The 20,357-nt window shown below is 35.2% G+C and overlaps 2 protein-coding genes across 2 annotated transcripts; one reads left to right on the forward strand and one right to left on the reverse strand.

Moving 5' to 3' along the window:
- Nucleotides 1-305: 305 nt before the first annotated feature.
- Nucleotides 306-4,864, reverse strand: LOC139198290 (WAT1-related protein At1g25270-like). Its single transcript, XM_070826767.1, has 7 exons — nt 4,332-4,864; nt 4,165-4,224; nt 1,661-1,777; nt 1,290-1,545; nt 1,005-1,163; nt 731-882; nt 306-625 (listed from the first exon to the last, which is right to left on the reverse strand). Exons 1-7 carry the CDS (start codon nt 4,538-4,540, stop codon nt 505-507), a joined length of 1,074 nt encoding a protein of 357 aa, XP_070682868.1. The 5' UTR covers nt 4,541-4,864; the 3' UTR covers nt 306-504.
- A 9,326-nt stretch (nt 4,865-14,190) lies between these two features.
- LOC103407806 (partner of Y14 and mago-like) lies at nt 14,191-18,588 on the forward strand. Its single transcript, XM_029107319.2, has 4 exons — nt 14,191-14,524; nt 14,775-14,897; nt 17,624-17,854; nt 18,120-18,588. Exons 1-4 carry the CDS (start codon nt 14,321-14,323, stop codon nt 18,264-18,266), a joined length of 705 nt encoding a protein of 234 aa, XP_028963152.2. The 5' UTR covers nt 14,191-14,320; the 3' UTR covers nt 18,267-18,588.
- The last annotated feature ends 1,769 nt before the right edge of the window (nt 18,589-20,357 follow it).

A 20,357-nucleotide genomic window follows, 5' to 3' on the forward strand; every position in this document is an offset into this window, starting at 1 on the left:
TAGTAAAAGGACTAGGAGGAGTAGAGGTGGAAGCTTTAGAGAACACGTGTCTTGAATTGAATAGGAGGGCCTGCGCTTACCACTAAAACACAGATTGGGCTTTTCTTGGTTCGCATATCAATCTTATATTCTGTCATTCTAACAAAATTTCCTAGTAAAGTTTGTAAACAAAAGTTCTAGTTTTTTTTATGAAGGTTTGAACATTAATTTCGACTAGTTGAGATTTGTTAACGTATGAAGGTTTGGACATTAATTTGCAGAAGAAGCAAAAAAGAGATGAACAATAGAAGAAAAGAAATGAAGGATTGTAGAGGAGAGAGTTGTTTATCATTCACGTTAAGCTCAACCAAATGAGCATTACAAACTTTTTGTCCAAGAGTTGCAACAGAATCTCTCTTAACGGAAAACTAACTAACATAATCACTCTTAATGGAAAACTAACTGATTTCATCACAATTATCCCTGCTAACCAGCGACTTTGCCACGTCAATAGAATGGGACTCTTCAAGTGGTGGTGGTGGTGGTGGTGGCGGTGGCTGGCTGTTGTGTCATCGTCTTCAGCTCCTCGCTTTTACTCCACAAAACCATATATAATCCACAGACGATTAAAGCCCCTCCTAATATGCTGCAATGCATACAAAATATAGAGATATTAATTAAAAATATTTCTCATGCAGTTTTCTATTTTTCTCCCTTATAATTTAACCAGAAAAAGAACAAAGTAAATTACCTTCCTAAGTGTAACTTTTCGTCTAACAACAACGTCGCAGCTAAGGCCACCAGCAAAAGGCCGAGTGGGTTGAAAATTGACACAAACAACGGCCCTCGCATGCGTACACAGCATGCGGTCAGAGTAAGTACCAATCCAGTAGTAACGACTCCCTGCATCATATAAAACAGAGTGTGGAACAGCTCAACCTATAGTCTTGACTCTTGACAAACTGAGGATGCTAAGCTAAATACAGAGATAAGACAGGATATGGAGATTAGTCAGTCTTATTTACCGAATACAGTGCAGTGAAAAGTTTGATGTCGCAGCCCAACTTCCACTGACTCCAGTCCCTCTCCTTGCAAAGGGCAAAAGCAGTGGACTGGATTGATGCCATGATAGACATCAGGGCCGTACTTGAGTACTGGCAAGGGTAATCCTTAGTCATTTTTGTCTGTATTGTATATATATATACCAAGTTAATTATTAAAACACAATATTAAACAAATCATATGGATTAATTTATGAATGCATGGCTGGTTACTATTATATATATGTTAATTAATTAATTAATTTGAACCTGAAATATCAGCCACAGTGCAAAGGAGATGGTACTGCAGAGTGCTAAGACGGAGCCCAGCAACTGAGTGCGAGTGTTTCTGTGAAAGAAGTGGCTGTTTTTGTGGGAATATTTACGTAAAAGATTTATGTCCGTCGACCAAATGACAATCTCGCGGCCTTTGTAGAAGGTGAAGATCATTGTCCCTCCTATACAAACCAATGTACCCACAACTTTTGCCCTACCCGCGTGTGTCGCAAGGGCTAACCTCTCCATTCTGAGATTTAATTTTAACCCGAATTTTCATATATATTAGTCTAACTCTGCATGCATATTCGAATCTGAAAATGCGGTTTAATTGATTGATTAATTACTTCTGTACAAGTACGTACCTAAAACATAATGCTATAAGGAACGTGATGACTGGAATAAGGTTATTGAAGGCTACGGTATATGTTGCCGATGTTAAGCCTAAGCTCTCTATATAAAAGTTTTGTGCCATTGTTGACCTGCAATAATTCAACATATACAGAAGTTAAAATAAAAATAAAAGTAAACATAAAAGGGGGTTTTTGAACATTAGTCCTTGCAAAAGATTAAAATTTAAAAATAAAAAAAAAACTTGGTGCTAGATTACATATTCAATTTAATCCCTTAAAGTGTACTTTTATCAAAATTTATATTCAATTTTTGTTATTTAATGTGTATTTTTATTTAATCTCTCCACATTAAATTTTAATTTAATTAATATGCACATACTTAGTTCTTTAATTATAAATGAACATAAATGAGAAAATATTAAAATAATATACAAAAATTATAAATACATAAGTGTACAGAAATGACTATGCCGATATATATAAAATTGACTTTATTTGTACCGAAATATTTGTACCTACATGATTGTACCAAAATATATTATAATGAACCTAAATGTATTATATTGAATTAATGTACCTAAATGTCAATACTAAAATGTACGTACCGAAATATAGTATATTGAATTAATGTACCTAAAAGTCAATACTCAAATGAGGGGTATTAGGTTCGAATCTCGTGGATGGCGTATTCAATACCAAATTAAGTTGTCCATTGTGTGGCTTAGTCGAACCCCCTGGCCTTAGTGTAAAATATATCATTGTACTAAAAAATAAAAAATAAAAAACTCAAATGTGTGTACCAAAATGTACGTACCGAAATGCATGTATATGTTTGTATCAATGAATTAATGTACATATATGTTTGTATCGATGGATATACTAAAATATTCAAATGTATTAATGTACCTAAATGAAGAGCATACAAAATTGTTATCGGATTATATATTATAAAAAAAAATTAGTTGTCTAAATGTAGACATAGACATTAAAATATATTATGATAAATGAAATGAAAATTAAATTTAAATGTAATTAATACATTAAAATAGGAATAAAGAGATAAACAAAATATCAAAATATAACTAATGTCACATCCCGGCCCAGGGCGGATCACTTCCCGGGCTCGCTCCACCACCGTAGCACGATATTGTCCGCTTTTGGGCCCTGACCACGCCCTCACGGTTTTGTTTCTGGGAACTCACGAGCAACTTCCCAGTGGGTCACCCATTCTGGGAGTGCTCTGACCCCTTTCTCGCTTAACTTCGGAGTCCCTACGGAACCCGAAGCCAGTAAGCTCCCAAAAAGTCTTGTGCTAGGTAGGGATGAGAATATGCATTTAAGGATCACTCCCCTAGGCGATGTGGGATGTTACAATCCACCCCCCTTAGGGGCCCGACGTCCTCGTCGGCACACCACGGCCAGGGTTAGGCTCTGATACCAATTTGTCACATCCCGGCTCGGGCCACCACCACATACCGGGCTCGATTCCGCCGTAGCACGATATTGTCCACTTTGAGCCTCGACCACGCCCTCACGGTTTTGTTTCTGGGAACTCACGAGCAACTTCCTAGTGGGTCACCCATCCTGGGAGTGCTCTGGCCCCCTTCTCGCTTAACTTCGGAGTTCCTACGGAACCCGAAGCCAGTAAGCTCCCAAAAGGCCTCGTGCTAGGTAGGGATGGGAATATACATTTAAGGATCACTCCCATGGGCGATGTGGGATGTTACAACTAATAAATGAGATGATTAAATGTACTAGGGACTAAAATTGGATTTTAATCTTACACAAGGTTATAGTCTAAAACTCATCTTTTTTAAGGATTAAAATGAAGTTTTCTAAAATAAAAATTGAAAAGAAATACACTAATTATAACTAAAACCATTGTTCTAAAAATCTTCGTCTAAATGCTAGGCGGCTGGCCACTGACACAATTAGTCTCTAGGCTTTTGTAAATTAAGAAATTATGTCTAGTCCCGCTTAGGCGTCCGCCTAGCCCGCCTACATCTCGACTCTCACTTAGACGAAAAATCAATAGCTTTCAGTTTGTATTTGAATTTTTCAATAAAATATAAGAAACTTGTTGAATACTTGGATGAACACTCATTATATGCTTATTCCCTATGTTTTCAATATGTTATAATACTTTATAATTTATATGACATTTTATTGTGCAATTTATATATCTCAATGTAATTATGTGCGTTTTTTTAAAGTATAAATATGCATTTTTTTATAAATATATAATACATTTACTTAAATCCGCCTAGCTGCCTAGTCGCTAGGCCTCAACCCGCCACGTGACTAGCGTCCAACTTCTTCTATAACCTTGACTAAAACACATCAAACTAAACTTATGTTAGAAATTCTTGTTTATCTCGGAGGTATTTATAAAAGAACAAAAAAATAAAATATCATGCTTGGAAATATAAATAACCTAAAAAAGAGTAGGATATGTGATTAATAAAGAAGCACAAAAGGGAAATCAATAACTTTTGAATATGTTTTAGCATTCTTACCCCAATAATCCGGAGATAAAACCTTGAAACAGGATACCTAAGGTAAGTTTGGGCCTCTTCCTGTTATTTTATAAGTTAAATAACAATAGTTAGCTAAATGAGAGAGAGAGAGAGAGCATATTATCATACATTAATTTCGAAGAGATCGATCATGATCATTGACGAACCTTTCAAATATAAGGGCAAGAGGAAGCATAAGGGCTGCAGAAAACATGTTACGGTAGGCAACGAGGATGGTGAAATTCATTCCAACCTCTGCTACCAGTTTGTAAGATATATTCATCCCTACATATGATGCCTGAACCACCACCATCATCATCACTGGCTTCAACCCTTGCACTATACTAGTACTGCAACACATCAGTTTCTGCCCCATCGTCTCTCTCTCTCTCTCTCTCTCTCTAAGATATCCTGCTAACCCAACCGAGTTTCAAATCCTTTCTACGTTTCCGAAAAGAGAGTAATTGGAGTCGTGAGAACTAGCTAGCTAGCGCTGAGGAAGCATAACATCCAGTAACCACAGTTATTTCTACGTTTCCAGTGTCAGACCACTTGTAGTGTTTTTTTAGATAAAGGTGGAAGAGCGTCAATCGGTGCGTCCTTCACTTCCAAAGCCTTCGTCTTTGCCCATTTTGCACTTCTCTTCTGCATATTCATTGAAGTAATAGGAAAAAGTACAATACTTTATATGGTCCTCAATAAAAACCATGCAAAGTGAATTCCTTTTTAAAGATTGCGGGTGTATATTGAGGATAGGGTACAATATTAAGTGTCGGACCACTTGTACTGTTGAAAGAATCATGCAAAGTGAATTCTTCTTAAAGATTGTGCGTGTATACCGACGGTCACAGTTTTTTCTACAGCGTATAACAACTCTATAGTTTTTCGTAGTATCGTATTAAAGTTTCATAGATTACGGGAAGGTTTCATAGATTTTTGTGATGGATGGATTGTCAACTCGTCCATTTTCCAATCTTAATGTTTGAACTAGTGAACTATAATAATTTGAAGAGTAAATTGCAGCAATGGTCCCTCAACTTTAACTCAATTGGAGCTCTGGTCCCTCAACTAAAAATCTATTACCATTAATCCCTAAATTCATCAAAACGTGCAGTTATGGTCCTTTTCATCAACTCCATATAAGAACTTCCGTCAAAATGAATCATGTGTCAAGCACGTGAGACTAAATTAAGGGGCAAATATGGAAAATTAAATAAGAAAAATTGTATCAATTGTCCCTTAACTTTAATTCAACTGGAGAAATGGTCCCTCAATTTTAACCCAATTGGAGTAATGGTGCCTTAACTTTAACCTAATTATAGCAATGGTCCTTCCAACGACTCATTTTGACATAATTTTGACGAAGTTGACTAAAAGGACCATAGCTACACGTTTTGATGAGTTGAGGGACCATTACTCCAATTTGATTAAAGTTGAGAAACCATTGCTATAGTTTACTCTAATTTAATTGGGGTTTTTCTTTCTTTTTCACATCGTCTCTGATGCCGATATAAAGATAGCATTTGGAGTTTAATTTGGGAGACGTGCATAATCAGGTATATTGCGTATATATCCTCCTCAATGGTTTCCTTAATCTTCTTATGTAATGTGTTATGATAGTAATTCAGATAAATGTATAATGTGACCACTGCCGAAGAGAGAGATAGGTGGCCATTAAGCTAGGTGGAAAGCTGGTATCTATAGTTTGAGGGCATGTTTACCTAATTACGTGGTAAAAGATGAGAGAATGATGATGCGATAAACAAATTTTTAGTGGGATTTACGCACTTTGCTTATTCTCTTACCAGCTGCTTGATTTTTAGGTTGTTACTCATTTGACGGTCGAAGAGCTTTTGGCCATACTCTAACGGTGTCAATTGGGTTGTTTACTATTTTACAGGTAGTCAAGTTTGCACACCTCCAGTACACACGGTAATGTGCGAATTTGATTTCAACAAATCCTGATGTTAATGTTTACAAGATTAAAAAAAAAAAAAGTAAAGCTAGGTAGACTAAATTTGTAAACTAAATGATGTGTCACCAATAGAAATAAGCACGTTAATCAATACTTAAATAATAATCTAATCATTAACTTTCATGTTATTTAGTTTACAAGATTTTGTCCACAAGCATTACCCAAAAAAAGATATGAACCACCTTCCCTCATGGACATCTAAGTTAAAGTATTTCCTTATGATTATAAAAGAGAAAAAACCAAAGTAAAAGTGTTAAAATGCATGATGAATAGTTTTGAAGCCTAGGTATGTGGAAGCCAAAATATTATTACTTGGTATAAAACCAACGAAAAAAAATAAGAGAGTTTTAATGAAAAGGGCAATTAAGTTTATTTTAACAAAATACTATCATATAAATTTATTTAAAGAAAATAACTTAAACTTTAATAAAAATGACTTAAATTTTAATGAAAATGATAAAAGTTTAATATAATAAAAAATAAAATAGAAAAAAGTTAAAAAAAACGTGATGCGCAAGACCCCGTGCGTTTATCACACACACAATTTCTGAAACTAAACTGTACTACACTATTTCTGAAACTAAACGATAGTACACTATTTCTAAAACTGAACGGTATTGCATTATTTTTTAAACTAAACACTATTTCTCAAAACTGATCACTAATTATTTATGAAACGTACTACACTAAAACTAAACACGAGTAGATTAGAGAATTGTTATTAGCACTCCAAAAATCTCATTTTACACTCCAAACTTTCTATATTAGGAAAGAAAAATACACTTATAAGGAGTGTAGAATGACATTTTTGGAATGCCAATAATACTTCCCGTAGATTAAGATCATAATTAACCTCTCCTCTCCAAGTTTCTTTGATTAAACTAACTAACTAATTCATTCAATAAACAAAAAGTAACTAACCAACCTAACATAATTAAGGCCCGCCCCAAAACGTTTAGGCCAAATCTAATGAAAGGTCCAGCCAGAGCCAGCCCCCATCTTCACCTACTACTGAGATGGACACACATGCGACTTTCTCTAGTCGCCATTTTTAGAGGGAGAAAGCTTTAAAGAGAGGAAAAAATTGGGCTGTGGGAATTTCTTCTTCACTTGTGTGACGGTCACACTGAAAAATCTCTTCATCGTCAATTGTTGTGGACCCCATCATCCAGATGCCAATGCACAGATCGCGAGGCAAATCAGGGAGCTCAAAGCGACTGCCCCACACCGCGGTCACGGCCTCCGACTCTGTCTACAACACGTGGCAGTGCATGATCATGTACTAATGTAGAGATTTTTCAGTGTAACCGTCACATGATGTGGTACACCACGTGTCCCTATATAAACGGTGGGATATGTATGTTAAAAAGTTAATAACTTAAAAATTAAAATTTTCCACCACTTATATAAAAACACGTGATGTACCATCCGTGTTCCCGTCACTACTAAATATTTCTTGTACTAATGGTTCAAGAAGTTTCATAACAAACCCGGTTCGAAGATGTCCTTCATCTCCCTCACCTTCCCAGCCAAGACAAGAACTGGGCTGAATATGACCAGCAGGGGCGTGCTACTGCACGCGCTTTTCATCCTCTTGTTTTTATTATTAAATAAAGTTATAGGATGATTTTTGTTTGTACCATACTTGACCAATCCCGAAACTACTGAGCACCGGTCAACGTTATACCGTCAAGGACCCAGAAGAGTTTCCCTCCAACCAGGAGGCCAATCACAGTGTGACACATGTCGACATCAGAAGCCAATCACAGCGCGACACGTGTCAACATCAGAAGCCAATCACAACACGACACGTGTCAATATCAGAACAAAGCTAGAAATTCTTCTATAAAAGGAGATCATTCTCCCACAATATTTCCTAATGTCATTTGTACTAAATCATTCACTTGTACTCACTAAATGAGAGCTTGAACCTATGTACTTGTGTAAACCCTTCACAATTAATGAAAACTCCTTTACTCCATGGACGTAGCCAATCTGGGTGAACCACGTACATCTTGTGTTTGTTTCCTTGTCTCTATCCATTTACATACTTATCCACACTAGTGACCGGAGCAATCTAGCGAAGGTCACAAACTTAACATTTTCTGTTGTACCAAAGTCCTCATTGATTTTGTGCATCAACAATTTTTTTTGTTAAAACTCAAAATTTGGAAGTCATTTTCGTTGTTTTTCCTTAATAATAATGCTTGTGTCCTTTCATGGGAGGAGTTACTTGTTCCCCACTTATAATTAACGAACATTTATCGTCCGAACATCATAATTAGAACTACTTACTCTTTTTATCATTATCTAAAGATCATATTTGAAAATAATCATTCAATTGGAAGACCGTTTAGTCATTCATATGATTAAAACAAATGGATTGTGCATCATAAGGATGTTACTTGTTACCAAAATAGTTAATTGATTTAACACGTATAGATGACTAAACAATTTTTAAATTGAATGATTTTTTTGGAAATATGATTTTTAAATCATGATAAAAAGAAGAACGGTTCCAAATTCCAATTATGATGTTCAAACGGTAAAAATTCATTAATAATAAGTGGGTGACAAGTAAATATCTCATGAAAAAAAACTTATACACGACCATTGTGATCATCCACCACTTGCTCTTTTTCAATAGAATGTATTTGTATTATTTTATTGGTGTGTCATTATTAAAATTCCATAATTCAAGAAAATTGTGGTTGCCTACCATTTGATTTATATCAAACTGTAGGTGGTCGTTTAATTTTTTATGTTGAACTTTTTTCATCCATTGTTGAATTAAGATTGACAAAGTTGCTTATAATCTGCTTGTATCATAGAGTCTAAGCGAACTATATTTTATTTTATTGACAAAAAATTTAATAAAAAATGTTGCGGGCTCATTTACCCAATGGGGCCAGGATGTTAACATTGATTTGACCATTGGGTGGGTTGGAAGTAAGGATGTGCATTGGATGGGTTGGTCGGGTTAGAACTTAATCTGTTGGCCAACCCTAAGCTCAGGGTGGAGTTGTTCAAACCCATTGTTACCCGAGAACATTTGGCAACCCAACTCACTCAAATCATTCTTAGGCAGGTTTGGTTGGGCCGGTTTTATAAATTGGGCTTAATTGATGTTATTCTTATTCCTAATGTAAGTATGAGAGATAAATAATCAATCCTTATGTCAAACTAGACCCAAATCATATGAATTGAATGTTTGTTATATCACCAGATGTTACTATTACATAAATTTCACTATTCAAATAACGTATTAGTATATAAATGTACATAATATACATTACATTTTAAAGAATTATTGTCCTTCAGTGAGTTAATTTTGGTCGAAATAATAATACTTCAACTCAACATAACCCACTTATTAAACGGACAGTTAAATTTTGCTAAAAAGTCAAAATGATCCATAAGATTAGCATAATTCCTCACTTTGATCATGAGATTTGAATTTGATAGAAGTGGTCATTAAGTTTGCCTACCATTAATCATTTTGGTCATTTCGTGAAAAATTTCCATTAAATAAAGATAAAATGACAAAGATACCCATAATTTTTGTCAAATCATTTTGGGTTTTTTTTAAAGGAAAATTGTTTGAAAACTTTGAGTTTTAACGATAATGACAAAATAAAGAGTAGAGTGAATAATACTAGGTTTGACCTTTTAGTGTAAAAATGTGGTTTTTCGTAAAAGTGAACAGTACCGCGGTCTTTTCGTTAAAACTCCCTTTTTTTTAATCAAATTGTGGTTATTTTGGTCATTTTGATCCTTATTTAATAGAATTTTTTCACGGAATGATTATAATTGATGGTAAACAAACTCAAGGACCAAATCTATCGATTTCAAATCTCAAATATCAAAATGAAGAGTTATGCCAATCCAAGTTTTAAAAAAAAAATTGCCCAAAAATAAAAAATTTTAATGTGTAAAATCCAACCAATATCGGTAGGTTAGTCGGAGTGATTGGTAGACCCACTGAAACCTAGTTGGAGCTAAAGAAACCTGCGAAGAAGCCACCTAAGCTTAAAGTACCAACTCGCTCGCTCGCTCTCTCTCTCTGTGGAAAAAGGAAAACAAGCTCAACCCATCATACAGGTAGTCAAGTTTGCACACCTCCACTACACACGGTAATGTGCGAATTTGATTTCAACAAAACCTGATGTTAATGTTTACAAGATAAAAAAAATAAATAAAAAATAAAAAAAATAAAAAAAATAAAAAAAGAAACAAAAAAGTAAAGCTAGGTAGACTAAATTTGTAAACTAAATGATGTGTCACCAATAGAAATAAGCACGTTAATCAATACTTAAATAATAATCCAATCATCAACTTTCATGTTATTTAGTTTACAAGATTTTGTCCACAAGCATTACCCAAAAAAAGATATGAACCACCTTCCCTCATCGACATCTAAGTTAAAGTATTTCTTTATGATTATAAAAGAGAAAAAACCAAAGTAAGTGTGTTAAAATGCATGATGAATAGTTTTGAAGCCTAGGTATGTGGAAGCCAAAATATTATTACTTGGTTTAAAACCAACGAAAAAAAATAAGAGAGTTTTAATGAAAAGGACAATTAAATTTATTTTACCAAAATACTGTCATATAAATTTATTTAAAGAAAATAACTTAAACTTTAATAAAAATGATTTAAATTTTAATGAAAATGATAAAAGTTTAATATAATAAAAAATAAAATAGAAAAAAGTTAAAAAAAACTTGATGCGCACGACCCAGCACGTTTATCACACACACAATCTTTGAAACTAAACTGTACTACACTATTTTTGAAACTAAACGATACTACACTATTTCTAAAACTGAACGGTCCTGCATTATTTTTGAAACTAAACACTATTTCTGAAAACTGAACACTAATTATAATGAACTACACTGATTCTAAAACTAAACATGAGTAGATTAGGGAATTGTTATTAGTGCTCCAAAAATCTCATTCTACAATCCAAACTTTCTATATTGGGACAGAAAAATACACTTATAAAAAGTGTAAAATGAGATTTTTGGAGTGCCAATAATACTTTCCGTAGATTAAGATCATAATTAACCTCTCCTCTCCAAGTTTCTTTGATTAAACTAACTAACTAACTAACTAATTCTTTCAATAAAGAAAAAGTAACTAACCAACCTAACATAATTAAGGCCAGCCCCAAAAAGTTTAGGCCAAATCTAATGAAAGGTCCAGGCCAGAGCCAACCCCCATCTTCACCTACTACTGAGATGGACACACATGCGACTTTCTCTAGTCTCCATTTTTAGAGAGAGAAAGCTTTAAAGAGAGGAAAAAATTGGGCTGTGGGAATTTCTTCTTCACCGTACTCATGACCTTCCACATCAGTACAACATCTCAGCCAGTTCACCACTCCAGCAGGACCTTCCTGGTTCGTCGAGATCATCATCGAGAGAGAAATTTTTAGTTGTGACAAAAATACGAATGGTACGCCACGTATGTTTATGCAAGTGGTAGAAAATTTAATTTTTAAGTTATTAACCTTTTAATACACATAACCCACTATTTCTATAGAGACACGTGGTGTACCACCTCGTGTGATGGTCACACTGACAAATCTCTCCATCGTCGATTGTTGTGGACCCCATCATCCAGATGCCAATGCACATATCGCGAGGCAAATCAGGGAGCTTAAAGCGACTGTCCCACACCGCGGTGACAGCCTCCGACTTTGTCTACAACACGTGGCAGTGCATGATCATGTACTAATGGAGAGATTTTTCAGTGTGACCGTCACACGAGGTGGTACACCACGTGTCCCTATATAAATGGTGGGATATGTATGTTAAAAGGTTAATAACTTAAAAATTAAAATTTTCCACAACTTATATAAAAACACGTGGTGTATCATCCGTGTTCTTGTCACTACTACAAATTTCTCGTACTAATGGTTCAAGAGGTTTCAGAACGAACCCGGTTCGAAGATGTCCTTCATCTCTCTCACCTTCCCAGCCAAGACAAGAACTGGGCTGAATATGACCAGCAGGGGCGTGCTACTGCATGCGCTTTTCATTATCTTGTTTTTATTATTAAATAAAGTTATAGGATGATTTTTTTTGTTAAAACTCAAAATTTTGAAGTCATTTTCATTGATTTTTCTTAATAATAATGCTTGTGTCCTTTCATGGGAGGACTTACTTGTTCCCCACTTATAATTAACGAACATTTATCGTCTGAACATAATAATTAGAACTACTTACTCTTTTTATCATCATCTAAAGATCATATCTGAAAATAATCATTCAATTGGAAGATCGTTTAGCCATTCATATGATTAAAACAAATGGATAGCGCATCATAAGGATGCTACTTGTTACAAAAATTATTAATTGATTTAAGTTTTAACACGCATAGATGACTAAACAATTTTTAAATTAAATGATTTTTTGCAAATATGATTTTTAAATCATGATAAAAAAGAAGAACGGTTCCAATTATGATGTTCAAACGGTAAAAATTCATTAATAATAAGTGGGAGACAAGTAAATACTCATGAAAAAAAAACATATACAAGACCATTGTGATCATCCACCACTTGCTCTTTTTCAATAGAATGTATTTTGTATTATTTTCTTGGTGTGTCATTATTTAGATTCCATAATTCAAGAAAGTTGTGGTTGCCTACCATTTGATTTATATCAAACGGTAGGTGGTCATTTAATTTTTTATGTTGAACTTTTTTCATCCATTGTTGAATTAAGATCGACTAAAGTTGCCTATAATTTGCTTGTATCATAGAGTCTAAGAGAACGAGATTTTATTTTATTGACAAAATATTTAATAAAAAATGTTGCGGGGCTCATTTACTCAATGGGGCCATGATGTTAACATTGATTTCCCGCATCAGTACTTTTGCTTCGTTGGATGTTGGAAGTAAGGGTGAACATTGGGTGGGTTGGAAGTAAGGATGTGTATTGGGTGGGTTGGTCGGGTTAGACCTTAATCTGTTGGCCAACCGTAAGCTCGGGTTATAGTTGTTCAAACCCATTGTTACCCGAGAACATTGGCAACCCAACTCACTCAAATCATTCTTAGGCAGGTTCGGTTGGACCGGTTTTATAAATTGGGCTTAATTGATGTTATTCTTATTCCTAATGTAAGTAGGAGAGATAAATAATCAATCCTTATGTCAAACTAGACCCAAATCATATGAATTGAATGTTTGTTATATCACCAGATGTTACTATTACATAAATCACTATTCAAATCACGCATTTATATAAATTTCACTATTCAAATCACGCATTAGTATATAAATGCATGTAAAAGTTACTAAATTTTATGTATAGATATACATAATATACATTACATTTTAAAGAATTATTGTTCTTCAGTGAGTTAATTTTGGTCGAAATAATAATACTTCAACTCAACATAACCCACTTATTAAACGGACAATTAAATTTTGCTAAAAAGTCAAAATGATCCATAAGATTAGCATAATTTCTCACTTTAATCATGAGATTTGAAATTGATAGAAGTGGTCATTGAGTTTGTCTACCATTAATCATTTTAGTCATTTCGTAAAAAATTTCTATTAAATAAAGATAAAATGACAAAGATACCCATAATTTTTGTCAATTCATTTTGGCCTTTTTTTAAAAGAAAACTAATGAAAAGGGTTTGAAAATTTTGAGTTTTAACGATAAGGACAAAATAAAGGGTAAAATGAATAGTATCAAGTTTGATTTTTTAGTGTAAAAATGTGGTTTTTCGTAAAAGTGAACAATACTACAGGCTTTTCGTTAAAACTCCCCTTTTTTTTAATCAAATTGAGGTTATTTTGGTCATTTTGATCCTTATTTAATAGAATTTTTTTACGGAATAATTGTAATGATTTATGGTAAACAAACTCAATGACCATATCTATCGATTTCAAATCTTAAATATCAAAATGAAGAGTTATGTCAATTCAAGTTTTATAAAAAATTTGCCCAAAAATAAACTTTTTAATGTGTAAAATCCAACCAATATCGGTAGGTTAGTCGGAGTGATCGGTAGACCCACTAAAACCTAGTTGGAGCTAAAGAAACCTGCGAAGTAGCCACCTAAGCTTAAAGTGCCAGCTCGCTCTCTCTCTGTGGAAAAAGGAAAACAAGCCCAACCCATCATATCTGATCGCTGGATTGTTTGGGTTGTGAATCAGCCATGGCAAGCAGCAACAATGGAAGCGGAGGAGGAAAAGATCAGCCGCTGGAGAAATTGGCGGAGCTTAGCAAAACCCTAAAAGAAGGGGAGAGGCTTCTGGCGCCAACCCGACGACCCGACGGTACGCTCCGTAAACCCATCCGCATTCGGGCTGGATATGTTCCCCAAGAGGAAGTCGCCATTTACCAATCCAAAGGTGCTTTGGTATGATATCATTCTCCCTCTTTAAACCTTTTTGCCTTTTGCCCACAAAACTCTCAGTTGCAATGTTTGGCTGCTTGGTAGAAATCATAGGAAGAGTGAAAAAGATTGAATCTTTTGATAAACCCGTGTTTTATCGTTTCGGTTTGATTGTTTGTGGAAGCTGGGAATGTCAGAAGTTAGTTTTTTTGAATTTAGTGAAGTTGGGTTTTGAATGGAAGATCAGGGTGGGGTTTTCATTTTTGTAATGCAGTGGAAAAAGGAGATGGCCTCAGTGGCTGGACCTCCGGGTTATGATGATACTTCCGTTGATACAGCGAAACCCAAGACTAAGTCTGTAAAGAGGAACGAAAGAAAAAAGGAGAAGCGGATACAGGTATGTCTGTTATTGAGCTGCCATTGCATAAAACTTATTTACTGCTCTTCGGTTTGTTTTGTTTGTTGATCATTGTAATTTGTTGCTAAATGGAATTTGTAGAGAAGGTTTTAGCGAATTTCCTTTGTTCTTTGATTTTCTGGTGCAAAGTTCGAAAATCTACTCATGAGGAGTGGTTTGATATCATAGTTTTGCTGTTACGCTTTGCCCAAAAGCCAGAACTTTTTTGTAACTTGGGAGCTATTTTGAATTACAAACAAAAGCAAAGTCAACATTTTATTCTCTTCACATTTCTTAGCTATCTACCCTTTAATGAGTTTGCCAACATTTGAAGAACTGATACATGTCTGGCAATGACAAAAACCAAGGCTAAGCATCTGAAGTGTAATGCTTTATGGATGAACGGATGCTCTGTTAGATTAGTCTTACAAGTAGCACGTCATCAGAAACGGGACACTTCCTAAGATGACATTGTCCACTGTTTGAACACTATTAAAGGATAATTGATTTAGAGGGTTGAATTCTTTAGTACGGCTTTGTCAAGGTGTGTCTGTGCTCTTCCCCTTGGAATGCAATTTGGTGCACCTATGTACCTCCCCTGTGTGCCATTTTCTGTCATTTGAGAAAGATCTTAAAGTTAGATTTGGTTCTTAATTGGTGTTTGTATAAATGTGCAAAGGTGATTGACCGGCTCTGCAATCTCTTTTCATTTGGTGCTTGTGGGGCTAAATTTTGTTCCTTCTCTCTTGTGAAACCAATATGAATAGGTAAGCAATTTTGAATTGCGTTCTTCTTTCTTCTCCCAAGCTATTCTTAATAGCTCTGTGGGGGATGCACAATGAAGGCCATGTATGTTAATATCCTATGTAGAAGCTTTGAAATGATTGGATCATTTTCTATTTCTTCAATTGGACATCTTGGGGGATTTTCTGGCACTTTTACTCCAATGATTAGGAAAGTCTTTTACTTATATTTTCAATAGATTTTTCTCACAACGTATTTTTCTTCCTTTTATTTTTTTTCTGTTTTTATTTTGTTCAAAAGATTTATGGTCGTAGGTTATACTTTTGGTGCTTTTAAAAGCTTAATTAAACAGGAATAACAGAAAATGCATTTGATGTGATTTTTTAGGAGTGCTTCGATTTGTATTACTAAAGATTTTTAATGAGGGTTTCCATTGCATCAGTATATGAACATTAACTACCTAGGTTATTGATGCAAGCTTTAGGGAAGTAAGGGTTACTGTGGTGCCGACCACGAGAGAGAGAGGAGTTTACAATTTGTAGCATATGTGGGGTGTGAATAAAACAGGATTAGAGGCAAATACGGTTCTGATCTTGTTTAAACTGGTTGTAGGGTTTCTTAAGTGGCACCGAAGTCACCTTTTTTTTAAAGGGTTTTAGAGCTAACAATGAGAGTGAGAGATCCCTTTGGTTTGTTCTTGTTTATCATAATGGATTTGACTGGTAGGTTTCTCTCCCGCTTTTACTACTGGATCTGGATTCCCATGCCTTCAGGCTTAACAGCTCAGCACACAAACAGTCCAACCGAACAGACAAGATTGTGACAGAATATACGAGTTCTAAAAAATAGTTATAATGGATTCAGTGCCTCATGAGGACATCTAGTTTGAGATGACAACAGCAGCCCACATAAACCATGTCATGATCTAGAAACCTTCTGATTCTTTCAAGACCAACTTTGCCATCACTATATTCAATCGATGTCCATAGGAGCTTTTTCAGTGCTTACTTCAGTGCTCAATTGATGCTAAAACTGAATTCACGCAATTGGTTTCCAAATGCTAAATTAAACAGCTACAAGCATAAAACTATAGCTGCTACCATTGTGGAAGTATCTGGCAACAACCAAGGTGCGAACCTCCCCAGGAACAACCCCACGCACATGGCAAACACCCATGATCGTTAGTATCTAGCCCACAACCCATGCATTTGTCTTCCATTAACTAGAGACTGAAATGGATAGCATGAGCTGAAAGGAAAGTCACTTGATCCTGTAATACTGAGTGACCCAGTGATCGTGAAACAAATTGAATTGAAAAAATTTACAACGAAGGCCAAAACTGGTCAAGTTTAAAGGGGTTCCTTTTTGAAATTGATTCCTTTTATTATTTTATTTAACCATTCAGAACTTTCAAAACCTTTGAATATTTGAGGAGTAAAAGTTTTGAAAATTTGATTGGGTGACTGCATGATCGATTGCTCCCATTCTAGATCCACTTATACCGCTCAAAGTTAAATGTTATACATTGCCATCTCACATTCTCAAGTTACTGCCCTTATGATATTGGCTTCCAAGGCAGAAATTATGATGTAATGATGTTATAAAGGAGCGAAAATAATAGGTAATAGTCCCTTTTAATCTTAATGTTGATGGGGAGGTTTATCCATGTATGGGAATAACTTATTTATGAAGTAATAGGAATTCTCTTTGTTCTTGTTTGCTAACAACACAGAAGATGTACAAAGCACAAATATTGGGATACTCGATTTTAGACATAGCTTTGCTTTTAAGTTGAGCAAGAGATTTTCAATATAGCAATGCTTTAATTCTCTGAACTCAGGCTTTGCTGTCATTACTGTTATGTAAAATTACAGTTTTTTGGAATTGATGTTTATCTGTAATTTGAAATTACAGTTTATTTTTGCAAAGTTACTGGTATCATTAAAGCTACTTATTTTCCTATGTTTATCTGTGTTCTGCAGGCTGCTCTTGAAAAGGAGAAAACCTCGGGAAGTGGGGAAACTAAGGAAGAAGAAGTTGAAAATTTAGGCCATGTATCAGAAGCTGTCGAGTCATTGGCATCTCAGATGAACGAGCTAGGTGTTTCTTCAAGTTCTTCTTTAGTTACCCCTCCCTCTGATTCAACAGAGGATTTGAATCCAGCTGGTCCAGCTCAAGATATAGATAAAAGAATTCGAGCTCTTAGAAAGAAGGTATAATACAATAATTTATTAACCCCTTATCCTTGCCTTTAAATGATATAGACCATCTGTGTTCTGCAGATAATGGAAATTATTTGCAGGTTAGAATATGTATCTCTTCTTTTTGAGTGTCGTGGATTTGTCAAGATGATTTTCTTATTTTGATATCAGATTCAGTTAAAACTTTTACATATCAGTTTTGATTAAGTCTACAATCTTGACCTGATTTGAAAACCTATGCAGTACGTTTCTCTTATGTTATGGTTCACCATTGCAGATTCGACTTGCAGAAGCTCAACAGCAGAAAACTAATCAGCAAGATATCAAGTCAGAGCAGTTGGAGAAGTTGACGAAACTGGAGGGTTGGCGTAAGGAGCTAAAGCTTTTGGAGGATAAAAAGAAGGCTGAGCCGGCCGCACTGTGAACGAGGGTTTGTGTTAGAACCAATAGACCACGTTTCGTTTTCAGTTTATGTTTTTCACTCATGAAGACATGAATGCTGATTTTAGAAAGAGGTTCATCTCTTCATACACATTATTTGGAATGAACCTACTGCTCAAAATCGAAGCCCTGCACGTGTACAATGGGTGTTCGCTCCCTTGCATCGATCAACCTCTAGGCAATAGTAATTACCCTTATTTAGTAAAAGCACTAGAAATTTATGCCTGCGCATTGCTGCAGGATTGAAAATTGTATGAAAGATTATGCAACTTCATTCTCTTCATAAGCAATGTTTGAGTCAAGAACTAAGGTTTACAAATGCTAAAGCAAGCAGCAGGCCTTGGCAAGTGATGCTCAAAATGCCTTGGCAGGTAATGCTGGACATTAGGCCTTCGAAGTTGTTGATAAAACTAAGAAGCTAACGACATTTTCACTTAGTGTTCGACTAAATGCCTTAATAAAAGAAATGAAAATTTCCTGACAAGGTTAAATCTTTGGATTTGCCATTGTATACAACCATCAAATAAAAATCCTAAGGCCTTCTACAGTGGTTGGAGTGAGTGTGATACTTATATATAGGGAATCAAGGTGCTTGAGTTTGATTCATGCTAGTGAGTTTAATAACTATGAGACTAGCCGTTGGAAGAAGATGGACCGTTGATCTTCAGTCTCATAAAATCTAGGTAGTCCATTTAAATTCAAAAAGCGACCCGCTGACTTTAAAAAAAAAGTGAGTTGATAGTTCATTGTTCAACAGAAATGTAACACAAAAATAGTGGAACCCAGCTCATTTATGTTATAACTATCACACTCATGAGTTTAATATATTGCTATTACATTTACATTTTCCGAACTACTGTGGAAGGCCTAAGATCGGTCTGACAAAACACCCGCCAGGCCGAGGATGCAGAATTACTCCTGTTAGTTACATGGGGCTTCCTCCTCCAAAAACCTAAAGCCTAAATGCAGAGGGCTCCCCCTTTTGAGTACCAAAACCTTCAAGGAACATTTTTTATTTTTTAACGAACGATATAATATTATCTACTCAAGGGGATGTGAGAATGAATTAAACCTCACAATTGATTAGCAATAATGTGATTCAAATTCACCATTGACGAAAATCGAACTTAAGATCACTCACTTACTAGTGATGAAAAATACCATTAAACCATAATACTAAGTGACAACCTTCAAGGAACATTATTTCTAGAGAAATGCCAAGGAGACTCAAAAGTGGAACTCTTTATGTACCCTGTTACCTCATGTTTTTAGCACAATATTTTATAATGTTGACACGAAAAGTATCGTTAAACTGTGACATGACAGTACACATAGAGGCTAACTTTGCGATGGGCATTTCTCTTATTTCTGATAAGCTGTAATAACTAGGAATCCGTAATTTGGGATTTTGCCGAAATGGCAATATTTCTTATAAAAGCTAAATTGTTGTAAAATCGACGGTGGGTGCAGTGGAATAAATGAAACAAGACACAAAATTTACGAGGTTCCTCTACAGTCAGTGTGACTGGAGTACGTCCTCGGGGCAGCAGTGGTGCTTTCATTATAATCTGAAATAATAGGAGTACAAAGATAACTCTCTCTATTATCTCCTCTCATCTTCCTCTATTCTCTCTCTTCCTCTTCCTTCTCTCTCTTCCTCTTCCTTCCTTCCTCTCTTTCTTTCCCGTGAACTCATCACATTCATCTATCTATTCTTCCTTTATATAAACAAAAGAAAGCACTATTCACTTTACAAATTTTCCACAAATGAATAGTGAAAATACTGTGCATAAATAGTAACAAACTATTCATGTGGGCCATCCACATATTATCACAACACTCCCCCTTGGATGGCCATAAGTCTTCGATTGATTCGTTAAAATCTTGATCTGTTTTTGGATGCTTCCCTTGATGAGTATCTCCCCCTGATTTCAAATCATTTAGGCTGATCACTGATCATTCTGCTTCAGTCTCTTAGCGGGGAGAGTTGCCGAAAGATGTGCTTTACTTGTTGTTAACTTTCCACAGGCTTTTTCTTGAACTGGGTTGTAGGACTTTCTGCTAGACTTGCATC

The sequence above is a fragment of the Malus domestica genome, chromosome 08, assembly GCF_042453785.1.
Source record: "Malus domestica chromosome 08, GDT2T_hap1".
Taxonomy (NCBI): Eukaryota; Viridiplantae; Streptophyta; class Magnoliopsida; order Rosales; family Rosaceae; genus Malus; species Malus domestica.